At 36.7% G+C, this 15,782-nt stretch overlaps 1 protein-coding gene across 23 annotated transcripts in view; it reads right to left on the minus strand.

Annotated features, from left to right (window-relative positions):
* LOC135101299 (circumsporozoite protein-like) overlaps nucleotides 1–15,782 on the minus strand; it is a 166,140-nt gene that overhangs the window by 49,131 nt on the left and 101,227 nt on the right. For 15 of the 23 annotated variants that reach the window (XM_064005046.1, XM_064005045.1, XM_064005055.1 and 12 more), the window contains one exon: nucleotides 12,873–12,926. The exons of the other annotated variants lie outside the window; for them this stretch is intronic. In XM_064005046.1, coding sequence (XP_063861116.1) covers nucleotides 12,873–12,926 — 54 coding nt within the window. The remainder of the gene's footprint in view (nucleotides 1–12,872; nucleotides 12,927–15,782) is intronic. 23 annotated transcript variants of the gene reach the window in all.

Consider the following 15,782-nt stretch of genomic DNA (forward strand, 5'->3'; position numbering starts at 1 on the left):
TATTGTCTTAACTGCATATACAGTAGTACACATACACAAGTATACAAACTTTTTTTCTGATGTACAGAGAAAATTTGGCATATACAAAAAAAAGGGTCATATGCCAATGAGTCATTAGATGTATCTTTTTTTTTTTATCAACCTAGACTTTCCAGATTAGTTTGATATAATGAAGGATCTATGTGCTGTACTGCTATCATCAAGTGTACACAATATGGATATTAACTAGAAATTTCTTAAGAATTTGATACATTATGGATATTAACTAGAAATTTCTTAAGAATTTGATACTGCTAAGTTGTTCACAAGTTCATGTAAACTACAAATACTGTTTGCCAGTACTGTTCCAGTAAGATAGACTAAAATTGAAAAATACATTTTCCCCCTTTTTTGATGAGTAATTTCTGTAAATGGTATACAAAAAAATCCCGTGATAATGTACAAGGAAAAAAATACAGAAACATATAAAATTTACAGAAAATCTGTTATTTATATGGAAATTCTTGTTTACAGATAACTGTAAATTTTAGAGAAAAAGTTCGGCAGCCTGGTTGCCAGTGAATTTTCTGTAAAATTTATAGATTATTTTTTACAATGTACATTTTATAAGCGTTTAAGAAAAAGGTACGTTTACGCAATTTGCGTCTCCAAGCACCTTACAACAAAGAGGGGCTATAAGTTAGACAAAAATGCTGGCTCCTCGCCTCCCAGCCTGAAGTGTGATTGCTCCTAACCACCCTCAATAGATGCTAATATAAAAGAAAGAAGCATGTGGTGGTTTAATTTAAGTAAACGTGTTACTAATGTTACTGATCACCAATAAGTTATTTCCTATATATTTTCTTTTTACTCGCCATAACAGCGATAATCCATAAATAATGAAAAGAAGATGCCTCATCTTTACTCTTTAATCTAAGCCTCTTCCTTCTTCCCCTTCTAGCCCTACACATTCTTCCCCTTTCCTTACTGTGCATCTTGAATTATTCATTCACTCCTCCTTACACTGCTCCTATTTCTTAATTCACTGCTTCTCACAGCTCAGACTTAAATTACGAGCGGCCAAGTAGCCTCCTCACTGACGCCTTCCACACACAGCTCTTCCCTTCACATCGCCGCATAACCCGCCGCTCGCCGACCCACCACTGTCTTTTCCAAACCTAATTTCCTGTCTTCATATCTTTCTTTGCTCTCTGGCGCCCTGCTCGCCACCTCACCCTGCGCCCTCTGAGTAAGATGGAGGGAGCAGCAATAAAGTGATGAATATGATGGAATTTTGAGAGAGAGAGAGAGAGAGAGAGAGAGAGAGAGAGAGAGAGAGAGAGAGAGAGAGAGAGAGAGAGAGAGAGAGAGAGAGAGAGAGAGAGAGAGACTGAAGCAATTAACAAATTAACTTATCATGGCAACGAGAAAACACATGAATACATTTATATTAAGCCAAACTTTTCTATTATCACTCACCATGATCAGTAAAATAAAAAAAGAATCATTCCCTTCTCTGTAATTAATGAGAGGTCAATGACTGTCAATCAACCAAAGGCATTTACTCATAAATTCTTCTCAATCTGTTTTCTAAAGTCAACCTAGTTGGATAATGCCAGTTTGATTTTTTTTTATTACAATTGTTTGTTGCATAAAGTAACCAAATGACTGGTATATTTCACTTTAACGTATGTTGAAACTCTTAAAATATGTGACTTGAAAAAAATTTATGTGACTTGAAAAAAATTGTCAATACATTACATTTCAACGTATCTATGTTAGAATTTTTAAATATCCCCCCAAAAAAGTTGAAAATCTTACAGGCCTTAGTAAATTTTGTAACTTTAGAAAATTTGAACAATTCTATATATTAAGGCAAGTTAGAAAACAAAACTCTTTGCATCAGTTCATAATCGATGATCTTATATTAAGTTTTCTTCGATAGGAGCAAATGGTGTTCAATAAGTGTAGTGACACAACAGTCAACACCAACTAAAAATAATTCTGGTCATGGTGATCATCCTGACTCAGGGTTGGCATAAAAAAAAAGCCTAAGTGGGTTATCTATATATATATATATATATATATATATATATATATATATATATATATATATATATATATATATATATATATATATATATATATATATATATATATATATATATTATAATTTAGTTCTATATCATATTGTTTTTTTTCTAATGTAGGAGGGACACTGCCCAAGGAAAAAAAAAAAAAAAAAAACAGATCCCAGTCCCAGAAAAGGGTCCAAAAGCAGTAGTAAAAATTTGAAGGATAAGTGTCTTGAAACCTTCCTCTTGAAGAAATTCAAGTCATAGGAAGGTGGAAATACAGAAGTAAGCAGGGTGTTCCAGAGTTTACCAGAGAAAGGGATGAATGATTGAGAATACTGGTTAACTCTTGCATTAGAGAAGTGAACAGAATAGGGGTGTGAGAAAGAAGAAAGTCTTGTGCAGTGAGGCCATGGGAGGAGGGGCGGCATGCAGTTACAAAGATCAGAAGAGCAGTTAGTATGAAAATAGCGGTGGAAGACAGCTAGAGATGCAACATTGCGGTGATGAGAGAAAGGCTAAAGACAGTCGGTTAGAGGAGAGAAGTTGATGAGAAGAAAGGTTTTTGATTCCATCCTGTCTAGAAGAGCGGTATGAGTGGAACCCCCCCAGACATTTGAAGCATACTCCATACATGGACGGATAAGGCCCTTGTACAATTAGCAGCTGGAGGGGGTGAGAAAAACTGGCAGAGACGTCTCAGAACGCCTAACTTCATTCAAGCTGTTTTAGCTAGAGATGAGATGTGAAGTTTCCAGTTCAGATTATAAGTAAAGGACAGACCGAGGATGTTCAGTGTAGAAGAGGGGGACTGTTGAGTGTCACTGAAGAAGAGGGGATAGTTGTCTGGAAGGTTGTGTCGAGTTCATAGATGGAGGAATTGAATTTTCAAGGCACTGAACAATACCAGGTGATGATGAAGTTACAGAGAACATAAGAACATAAGAAATAAGGGAAGTTGCAAGAAGCGACCAGGCTTACACATGGCAATCCCTGTATGAAATATACCTACCTATTTCCATCTATTATCCCCATCCATATACCTGTCTAATCCTGTCTTAAAGCTCTCTGATGTCCTAGCACTAACAATATGATTACTGAGTACATTCCACTCATCTATCACTCTATTTGAGAACCAATTTTTTCCTATCTCCTTCCTAAACCTAAATTTTTCAAGCTTGAACCTGTTATTTCTTGTTCTCCCCTTGTTGCTGATCTAAAGAATTTTGCTTACATCCCCCTTGTTATAACTCTTATACCACTTAAAGACTTCTATCAGGTCCCCTCTTACCCTACATCTCTTTAAAGAATGCAAATTTAACAACTTCAATTTCGCCTAGTAAGGAATACTCCTCATCCCCTGTATTCTTTTAGTCATTCTCCTCTGCACTGATTCTAATAGACCTATATCTTTCCTGTAATGTGGGGATCAGAATTGCATAGCGTAGTCTAGATGAGGTCTGACCAGCGCCACGTATAACTTTAATATTACTTTTGGCCTTCTACTTTTAACACTCCTAAAAATTAATCCTAGTACCCTATTTGCCCTGTTTCTGGTTTCTATGCATTGTTTTCCTAGATGGAGTTCAGAGCTAACTATAACTCCTAAATCTTTCTCGTACACTGTATCTACCAGAGTTTGGTTGTTTAATGTGTACCTACAGTGTGGCTTTCCTCCACCTACGCTAAGTACTTTGCATTTATTGATATTAAGTTGCAGAGAGAAGGATAGAAGCTGTAGGACAGTAGTTTGGAAATCAAGGGTTTGTGCCAGACTCTGTCAAAAGCTTTTGATATCTCCAAGGCAACAGCAAAAGTTTTACCAAAATCTCTAGAAGAGGATGACCACCACTGAGTAAGGAAAGCTAAAAGATCACCAGTAGAGTGGCTTTGACGGAACCCATACTGGTGATCAGATAGAAGGTTGTGAAGTGATAGATGTTTAAGAATCTTCCTGTTCAGGATAGATTAAAAAATCTTAGATAGGCAGAAAATTAAAGCAATAGGACGGTAGTTTGAGGGATTAGAACAGTCACCCTTTTTAAGAACAGGCTGAATATAGGCGAACTTCCAACAAGAAGGAAAAGTAGATGTTGACAGACAGAGCTAAAAGAGTTTGACTAGGCAAGGTGAAACTGTGCACAGAGGCACAGTTTTGGAGAACAATAGGAGGGACCTCATCAGGTCCATAAGCCTTCCCAGGGTTTAGGCCAGTGAGGACATGGAAAACATCATTGTGAAGAATTTTAACAGGTAGAATGAAGTAGTCAGAGGGTGGAGGAGAGCGAGGAACAAGTCCAAAATCGTCCAAGGTAGAGTTTTTAGCAAAGGTGTGGGTGAAGAGTTCAACTTTAGAAATAGATGTGATAGCAGTGGTGCCGTCTAGTTGAAATAAAGGAGGGAAAGTCATACCTGACTTGTTCATTTTCTGTACAGTACAAGTTATCACAAGCTTTGTCCAGTCAGACCAAACTGTATCAGCATGACTTAAACAAGAGTCTTACCTCCCTCTTTTTACTTTTCTTTTCCTGTTCTTCATTTGCATCAGTCTTCCTTATCTCCCGTGCCTTCCCTCACCCTTTGTCTCTACACCTTGATGTTCCTCTCACCTTCCCTCATTCTTTCCTCACTCTATTTTTTCGTTCATTCTTTTTCTGTTGTCTTCATAGTAACCATCACCCCCTGCCTCTCTCTCTCTCTCTCTCTCTCTCTCTCTCTCTCTCTCTCTCTCTCTCTCTCTCTCTCTCTCTCTCTCTCTCTCTCTCATATATGCTGCTCTCACCTTATTTCTCACTTACTCTTCCCCATCTCTCCACACCCTGCACTCACTCTGTCCTCAGCCTGCCTCTCCCTCTCTCTCCTCTTCTCTCTCTCCTCTCACCCTTGTTCTCCCTCACTTCTCTCCTCCCTGTAATCCACCATCATGTCCTTGAGCTCTTCATTAATATACAAGGTGAATGAACACTGTGATGCTCTCTCTCTCTCTCTCTCTCTCTCTCTCTCTCTCTCTCTCTCTCTCTCTCTCTCTCTCTCTCTCTCTCTCTCTCTCTCTCTCTCTCTCACAAATGATATGATGTTCCTGTATAAAATTGTTAACTAAAAAATAATAGTAATAATAATGCATGCTTATTTCTCCCCTTTATTATTTACATCTCTCTTTATTTGCTGACGCTTTGATTATTTTGTTATGCTTAACTGAATTGCTTATTTTTTGCTTTTGATGTTAAAATTTCTCTCCTACATCTGTTTGTATTTTTATCTAATCTCTTCATAATATTTACTTTGAATCATTAATTTCCATTTTTGTGTTTATCATATGAATAATTGCTTATATTTGCTATTTCTCTAAAAAATGTTTCTTTTATACTAATATTTATGTAACTTGAGACATCGACTTCTTGGATGGTAAAGCCATGATGTTTTCTGCTCCTATTGGATACAAAGAGATTTATTCCCTTTGTTGTTACTGTTGTTGATGATGCTATTGTTGTTATTGCAGTTACTGTTGCTGCTATTCTTATTCTTCTTATTCTTGTTCTTCTCCTCATTTTTCTTCTTTGTGTTGTTCATGTTGCTAATTCATTGTTGTTGCTCCTGCAGTTTTTTTCTCTACGCTGGTGTAATTTGTATGTTTTCTTTCTTTTATTTGATATTCATCTCTCTCTCTCTCTATAGAGAGAGAGAGAGAGAGAGAGAGAGAGAGAGAGAGAGAGAGAGAGAGAGAGAGAGAGAGAGAGAGAGAGAGAGAGAGAGAGAGAGAGAGAGAGAGAGAGAGAGAGAGAGAGAGAGAGAGCAAAAGAAAATATAAGGCATTACTGTGATATGAAAAAAAAAGTTGCATTTTTACTTCTAATGAAATCAAAATATTGTTCATGAATATCAAATAAAAGAAAGAAAACATACCAGATTACACCAGCATAGAGAAAAAACTGCAGGAGCAACAACAACAAATTAGCAACATGAACAACAACACAAAGAAGAAGAATGTCGAGAAGAACAAGAACAAGACGACAATGAATAGCAGCAACAATACACAGATACGTACATACAGGCGTACATGGACATGCATAACCTTCACAGGAATGCTAACCTTGCAAGGAATGTGTTTGAGATGCAGAGAGGTATGCACGATGAGAGTGTGATGTGAGTGCGAGGATTCTGAGAGGATGAGGCACCAAGAAAAACATTACTGTGGATGATTTATAAAAGGGGACGCAAATATGAATATGTAATTACATTATCAAATTAGTGTTTGTGTGTTTTTTATTTTTGATAATTTATTAATTTAATATTTTTGTATAGTATATAAATTATGCATCAATTGCAATTTTTGAAAGGAATAATATACCTAAGATAATATAGTGAAGAGAACTTAAAGATCATACAAAGTGAGGTTTCGCATGAGAAGAAAATAAATAAATAATAACAATGCATGCGATGAAATGCGCAGGATGATTTGGAGAAAAAAGTTTGATTTTTTTTAAATGACAATAGGAAGTTTGACTTCACAAAAAAAAATAAATAACTAAGTAATAGGTGTTTTAAGCTGCTTAGCAACTTAAAAGACCTTCTTCCAGCGGCTGATTCTAATTTTTGGATGCGTCACAGACGTTGTCAAACGAAGCCCGGCTGCACATGCCACGCATAGTGTCGAGCCGCTGTTCAGGTTGCAGTGAGTGACACAATGCTATAAATGACTCTGTGTTTTCAATATGTTGAGCTTTATCTGCATTCTGATCAAGCTATCCTATTCCCGAGAGTTTTTCCACTTAAAGTAATAATATATTTCAGTATATAAGAACATAAGAACATAAGAAATAAGGAACGCCACAAGAAGTGGCCAGGCTTACACGTGGCAGTCCCTGTATGAAATATACCTATCTATTTCCACCTATCATCCCCATTCATAAACCTGTCTAATCTTCTCTTAAAGCTCCCTAATGTCTTAGTACTAACAACATGATTACTGACTCCATTCCACTCATCTCCCACTCTATTTAAGAACCTTTTTTAGAAAAATTTTCAAGCTTGAACCCGTTATTACTTGTTCTATCCTGGTTATTGATCCTAAGAATTTTGCTTACATACACCTTGTTATAACCCTTATACCACTTAAAGACTTCAATCAGGTCCCCACTTCACCTACATCTCTCTAAAGAATGCAAATTTAACAGCTTTAATCTTGCCTCATAAGGAATGCTCCTCATCCCCTGTATCCTTTAAGTCATTCTCCTCTGTACTGATTCTAATAGACCTATATCTTTCCTGTAATGTGGGGACCAAAACTGCACAGTGTAGCCTTGATGAGATCTGACCAGCACCAAATATAACTTTAATATTACTTCAGGCCATCTTCTTTTATCACTCCTAAAAATTAATTCTAATACACTATTTGCCGTTTCTGGCCTCTATGCATTGCTTTCCTAGACAGAGTTCAGAACTAACTATAACTCCTAAATCTTTCTCGTATCCTGTACCTACCAGAGTTTTGTTGTTTAAAACATTGTGTATCTACTGTGTGGGTTTCCTCTACCTACTCTAAGTACTTTGCATTTGTTGATATTAAACTGCATTTGCCATCTGTCTGTCCATTCATTCATCTTCTCTAAATCTGCCTGCAAGGCGATGCCATCCGATTCTGACCTAATTAATCTATCTTTGTGTCATCTGCAAATTTACTAACATCATTACTAATTCCAATATCCAAGTCATTGATATATATTAAAAACAACAATGACCCTAATACTGATCCCTGTGGCACCCCACTAATTACAAGACACCACCTAGATTTAGAGCCGTTTATTACAACTCTTTGTCACCTGTCGCTTAGCCATGACCTTATACATCCTAACACCTTCCCATCTATCCCGTGTGCCCTAACCTTTCTCAGGAGCCTCTGATGGGGGTACCTTGTCAGAAGCTTTACTAAAGTCCAGATATAAGATATCATAACTATCACCATTATCTACTGCCTCGTACACTTTACTGTAAAAACTTAACAAGTTCATCAGGCAAGACTTCTCCTTTGAGAATTCATGCTGTGATTAATTTATCAAGTTATGTTTGTCTAAATGCTCCCTAATGTTCCTCGCTATTATTGACTGCAATATTTTACCCACAACTGAAGTTAAGCTGACAGGTCTATAATTAGATGCTAAAGTTTTATCTCCTTTCTTAAAGAGGGGTACTACATTAGCCTGCCTCCACAATACTGGTACCTCACCTGACTCAAATGATTTCCTAAAGAGAGAGACTAACAGCTCACTAATAACCTCTTTGCATTTCTTAAGTACTCTGGGATATGACTCAAATGATTTCCTAAAGAGAGAGACTAACAGCTCACTAATAACTTCTTTGCATTTCTTAAGTACTCTGGGATATACAGTAAAAGCCCTCTTATCCGGCATCAACGGGACCGCCGACATGCCGGATACTTGAATATTGCCAGATGCTTGAATAGAAGTGAAATTATGTCCACAATCACCACCCTACACTCACGCATCTTACCATAACAAAGATCAGCTGATCTTAATTAGCAGCTGATCTGAACAGCTGCTTAAGTGTAAGCACAACACGCTTCCTCTTTTCTACAACTTTAGGCATGATGAAGGCGTCAAGCAATAAACAGTGCACACGCGGGACTGAGTCACTGAGTAACCATAGTGCAGTGGGCTGTGGGTGGCGCGAAGCAGTGCGCTCTGGTGGCGAGGGGACAAAGTATGCCTCGCGCGGGAATTTTAATTGATTTTATGAGTACACATTGATTTTTTATTGTTTTTAAGGCTCAGGGAAAATGTGCCGGATACCTGAATCTGCCGGATACTTGGATGCCGGATAAGAGGGATTTTACTGTATTTCATCTGGTCCTGGTGCCTTGAACTTTTTTAGCCTATCTATCTCCTGTTCCATGATCTCCTTAGTTATGGAAATATCTGCTAGCTTCTCATTCTCATCTGCTCTAAACATCTGTTCACTATTTGGCATATCCTGCATGTTTTCCTGGGTGAAGACAGTTAAAAAATACTCATTCAGAATTTTACAAAACTCCTCCCAGAACTAACCAGCTCCCTATCTGCTGCCTTTAATAGACTTATAGTATCCTTATTCTTTTCTTCTTGTATACCTGATAAAATCCCTTGGGGTCTGTCTTCGCCTGGCTGGCTACCTTTAATTCATAATTACCCTTGTTGACCTCCTGATTGTTTTAACTAATTCATTATATTATGACCTTAAAACATCTTCACCTGCCCTTAATCTCTTATATATACTTCTCTTCTGCCCTATATGATGTTTTAAACTAGCAGTCATCCATTTAGGGTTATTTTTTCTGTGATCTTATTGCTCTATATGGGATGTTTGCTAACTGACATGTATGGAATTTATCTACGAAATATTTATGCAACTCATCTATATTTACTTCACCTAATCCCCCCATCTCGGCCAGTTCCATCCTCTCCACTTCTTCATCTACTCTTCTCGACCTCATCTCTCCCATTTCAGCATGACTTGACCCTCCAACATACTCATACCTATCTCCCCATCTCTCTCTCCTCCACCCCTTACAGACAAATCTTCCCTTCTCTTGTCATTCACCTTCACACCTCACCTCACCTCTCTCATCCTTCCTTATCTCTCTCAACTCTGTTCCTGACCTGACCTCACCCTGCATCCGTTGCCAGTCAACTCCTTGGAGGTACCTTTTTTAATTCCTCAAAATCTGCTCTCCTAAAGTCAGGTATTTTACTAGTATTTTTGCTTCTAAAAGTTTCTTCCATTTTAATTTGTACCTAATTTACCAATGGTCACTATTACCTAACTGTCCCCAACCTCTACCTATATGACTGCTTCCTCCCTGTTAGTAAGAATTATATCTAGAATACTGTTCTCCCTCTCATCCGGCATTCGAGCATCCGGCAGCTTCAAGTATCCAGCACATTTTTCCCCGAACCTTAAAATCAATAAAAAATCAATGTGTACTCATAAAATCAATTAAAATTCCCGTGCAAAGCATACTTTGTCCCCTCGCCACCAGAGCGCACTGTTTCGCACCACCCGCAGCCCACTGCACTGTGTTTACTGAGTGACTCAGTCCCGCGTGTGCACTGTTTATCGCCTGACGCCTTCATTATGCCTAAAGTTGTAGAAAAGAGGAAGCGTGTTGTGCTTGCACTTAAGCAGAAGGTAGACATTTGTCAATGATTAGAGAGAGATGAAAACAGACAGTAACTAATGGCGGAATATGGTGTGGGCTCATCAACTATTTATGACATTAAATCCCAAACGAAAAAGTTGTGGGTTTACTTGAAAGCCACCAACACCCCAAAGGCAGTGGAAAATCGTCACACACTGCAGTATCATCGTGGTGAAATGATGGAAAAAGTGTTATACGAGTGGTTCAGCTTGAAAAGATCAGAAGGAGTCACAATTACAATCACAATGTGTGTTGGTGAGTGTGAGGTGGCAGCACAGGTGGCGACGCACGGCACGGCGATCAGCTGATCTTTGTTATGGTAAGATGCGTGAGTGTAGGGTGGTGATTGTGGACATAATTTCACTTCTATTCAAGTATCCGGCATGTCAGCGGTCCTGTTGATGCCGGATAAGAGGGATTTTACTGTATTTTAAAAAATTATCCTGAATTACCTTCAGAAATTCTTCTACTTCCATGTTACCCACCATCAGGCTCCAGCCGATATTCCTAAAATTAAAGTCTCCTACCACAAATACCTGACTGTACCTTCCTGCTCTATATAATTCCTGCCACAGTGAGGTGTTAATTTCCCTTTTACTGTTCGGTGGCCTGTACACTACTCCCATTACTACTGACTGTGATCATTCCTTAATATCTACCCATATTGACTCTGTTTTGCTATATGTATTCAATTCAATGATTAACATTTGAAAATATCAGGCATAAGTAAAACATGTTATGAACATTTTTTTTTTAACATCTTCACAGTTCAACTCATCATTTTCTTTTTTGTTTTGTCAAGTTCTTTACAACACATCTCTGTTCTACAGTCACTGCTGAGTCTGATGGTGCCAACCAAGACTAGCTATCCCGTATAAGAAGTGAGTTATGGCAAATAATTCACGCAGTTTCGCGCTAGAGCTCATTCTATAGTGATGAGGTGATAGTTGCAAGAGTTTCAAGACAGAAATCTTCGCCCACATGCCTATAAATTGAAATATGCAAAATACAGCAAAAAAGATGAGTCTGACGAAGAAATTACATAAAATAAGATACGCCTTCAAAAGTTACCAACCAAAATATGTTTCTGAAACTGAAATCAAAATTTTTATGTGCGGAGACCAAAAGGTGGTCCTGGCCAAATCATCGTTGCGCCCTCCAGGGCCAGGCGGGAGCAGTGAGGTGTAGAGATGTGTGGTAACAATAATATAAACCCCTCACTCTGCTAGGGGAATAATCACTCAAAAGATATTTAATACTTTACTAAATGATAAAGAAAACTATAAATTTTCTTTCATTCGCTGACAAGAAAAAAAAAAAAAAAAACGTGATGAAATTAATATTTTCAGAAATCTACAACGACGAGCCTCTAAAAAACGGGAGACAAATAGTGTGGGCCAGCTCTCGTCATCAAGGCCCACGTCACCTTGACTTTTCAAGGTGACAATCAACACACACAGAGACAAATAAGGACACTTCATAGACCTATACAAGTTTAATTCTCTTTGATTTTACTTAATAAAGCTGCAACAAAGGTTATGACGATAAAAAGTTACCTTAGGTTAGGCCGCAAATATTATGGTGGTAACGCTTCCTAGGAAATCAGTTAAAAATAATATCAATACCAATTGAACAAAGAAAATGTAAATATGTTTTCTCCAGACAAGGAAATTTTTTTTTTCTTGTTTATGTGGAAATCAAATTTACACTAAATATAGATTGTTACAGTAATAGTTTCCAAGGACACTTTATCATAACATGCAAAATATTATTAATCTACATAACCGTAAAATGCAGTAAAAGATAAATAAACAGATAAATTAGAAGATCTGATATTTACCTAAAAAGTCCTCAAGTGAATATTCCTGTTATTATGGAAAGTTTTTTTTTTGTAATTGCATTTTTCCTTTCTTCATTCATATATTCATATAAAAAAAAAATATATATATTTATATGTATATATATATATATATATATATATATATATATATATATATATATATATATATATATATATATATATATATATATACGAAAAAAAAAGACGAACGCAAAATTGACAGCTAATTATTAGGTTTCAACTGAATCTCCAAGTAAATTTTTATACCAACAAGATGACACCATTATAAAAAATATATGATTTTGTATCCTTTTTTTCTATGCATACATTAAAATAAGCACACAAAGACTGGAATACAAAAATTATAGTTTAGAAAAAGATTCTCAGTTAATCCACAAAAGACTTTTTTCCCTGTAAGATGTTGCAATGAACACTATAGACTAAATTTACATTCTTTCTTCTTTCATATATATATATATATATATATATATATATATATATATATATATATATATATATATATATATATATATATATATACCCTGGGAAGGCACAAAAATGGGAGGCAAAACAACGCTTTGGAAAAATATTTAAACTAATCCTTCAATGGATAATACTACTGACACGATACCGTGGAAGCACATCTTTTCTTTCCTTCATAGATTCATGGGAAGCTGACAGGAGAAAGGCTGGCAACAGTGACAGGTTTCACTTGACATGGAAAAAAAAAAGTTTAACAGCGAGTTCCAAAACAGAGTGCACATGATGTAATGAAGAAGGTACTCACTTTCCTCCTGCTTGTGTTGGGAGTGTTCACCGCGGCACCACCTGCCATCCTTTCCTGAAAATATCAAAACATCCACATAAAAAAGTGATGCAGCTTGACTATTCTAGAAAGAGCTAAAAATGAAGCATCATGAACAGAACCACCACAAATCCTTTACTGCATCAGTTACAACATACACATGAACAAAAAACGAAAGAATAAATACTGAAGAAAAACACGAAATGTCATCAATAAAACATGTCAGATTCCTCCATGCAAGAACACATGGATACATGAAAAACAACACTGAAAACAGAACACACTTGAAACGCTAAAAATGTTAAATATGCACAACAGCTGCAACAAAATAAAATGAACAAACACCATTACATATATAACAAGATTAAATAACAAAATAAAAAGAAGCAAAAAATAATAAATATAAAGCTTCCCAACATTCAGCAGTACAAACCTTGAAAACAACAGCAATGATATACTTATAAAATAATAAGTACCAATTCAGTCTAACCATAAAAAGTATTCACGGCACAAAACATGAAAATCCTTTTTGGGTATCTCTGCCAAGGTGGCCTGACTCATCTATTCTTCATTTTTATTATTGTTCAGTAATACAACATATCCGCCTTCCTCCGTTTGTGGTTCTGATAACAACAACAACAACAACAACAACAAACACTCTCTGACCACTCCTAGTTAGATACCTGCCTTTTCGTGTGGTTACTGCGAGGACACAGCATGTTACCTATAATGTCTTAAACAACAAAACAACAACAATAACAAAGGCTCCAGAGACCACAGAGATATCATAGTTGCTGTTGGTTCTGGATGTCACCGCTTCTTGGTAAGGATCTCAACAAAAGTGAACACCTGTGAGATCCACCCTACTTCATGCTTGTGCTGCTAACTTGTCTGGATGAAGCAATACATTTAGTGTGATACCTTTCACTGGACCTGCCTAGTATAGTTGTGTCTACATATTTCAGTTCCTGCAGTCATCTGAATAGAAAAGCTTCACTGCAAAGCCAAGGTAGTGTTTTGCTGGCAATAACATTCCTATATATGCATTACCAAAGGCATCCTATTTTTTTTTAGTCCCACTGCTTACCAAACCAATGCCAGACACTCTTTTGATAAGGTCCCACAGGAGGTCATCTTTCTTACCACGGCAAGACTCACACGATTTTCTCATATTTTCCCTGAAAACATATTGATGTTAGTGTTTTCTACGATGCCTTTGCTACTTCAACACTATACATATATATAGAAAAAAAACTTTAACAGCAAAACAACAAACATGACAGCATCTGCTTAGATTCTATCACCATTGCTGTCTTGAAAGCAAAAACAATTTATATGAAAAAGTGTAACTGAAAAGAGTGTAGGTTAATTAATGAATGCTTTGATATTCTAAAAAGCTTTGCATTATAAAAGAAAAAAATTGCAGACATTCTCCTGACCAATTACTAATCTCTCTCTCTCTTCATAGGAATGACTATTAAATGCCTTGACTGTTAAGGTTTGTAATGAAACCTGATATAATAATAATAGTAATAATAATAATAATAATAATAATAATAATAATAATAATAATAATAATAATAATGATAATAATAATAATAATAATAATAATAATAATAATAATAATAATAATAATAATAATAATAACAATAATAATAATAATAATAATCAAACAGTTGTAATGAAAACTCCAGTACATCTGCTTTCATAGAGTTTATACCAAGCCTCCAGTACTTCCCCTACATAAGGGCTTGATTGAGTACCTTACCCTCTCCTGGCCCTCTAGTCGTCCTTCATGGGATGCGACGCTCATAATCATATTAATTGATCTATCATATCAGCTTCGTTTTTCTCTCTCTCTCTCTCTCTCTCTCTCTCTCTCTCTCTCTCTCTCTCTCTCTCTCTCTCTCTCTCTCTCTCTCTCTCTCTTCAGAACTATCAATATACAGGATAGCAGGTTCGAAGTATTCTGTGGTCGTAAGACTCGGCCTCATCAGACAGTGCGAGCGCTTTTATGTTGATCTGCTTCCCTGCAATAATATTTAATGACAATGAGACTTTGGTTGTTAATGAACGTGCCATCAGCACGTGCAATGACTGACCGACAGACAAATACACACACACACACACACACACACACACACACACACACACACACACAGTATCCAAGCTGCTATCTGCTGCTATCCAAAAGCTGCTTGACTGTTTCCGTCAGCTTTACCAAATTATTTATAGCAAGGATCTTCTTTAGGGCACTCAGGAGACTACAGTCACTACACGCGGCCTTTGCACTAAAGAAGGAATAACAAAGGTACATCTACCACAAATAACTATTTTATTTAAATGTTTTTTTTTTTTTTCCAGCAATCTGTAAATCTGCGTGGCTGCTGCTCAAGGTGGCAAAGCATTAACAGGAGCTGAGAGTGTGGTGGGATGGATGTTTTGACAGTATCTGTCCCTTTCTCTCTCCAAGTAGATATTGTAGAGTACCTACCAAATTATCTATAAAAATAAGACGTCTACATTCTGACACAATGAACAATGTTATTTGACACGTTTGGTGATAACGCCAGTGACAATTAGTAGCCCTGCACACTAAGGATAGTTTCCATGTATTACATATGACCTAACAAATAGAGGTATCTTAGCATCACGTCAAGCCATGCATACCAATTTTACCGACACGAAACGTGATCAGGCAGAGGGTTTTGTATTGTTCATTATGCCACAGTTCACACCACACTTTAAAGATAGTTTTCGGAGATACTGTACATTCATTGGCTGAAAAGTTCTTTATACAGTCATACACATCAGTTACTTTCAACTTGGATCCACTTAGACTAATATGTATGAGACTACACTTTTATTTGAAATATTTAGATGCACGGTTCT

This window comes from Scylla paramamosain, chromosome 6, assembly GCF_035594125.1.
Source record: "Scylla paramamosain isolate STU-SP2022 chromosome 6, ASM3559412v1, whole genome shotgun sequence".
In the NCBI taxonomy this organism is placed as follows: domain Eukaryota; kingdom Metazoa; phylum Arthropoda; class Malacostraca; order Decapoda; family Portunidae; genus Scylla; species Scylla paramamosain.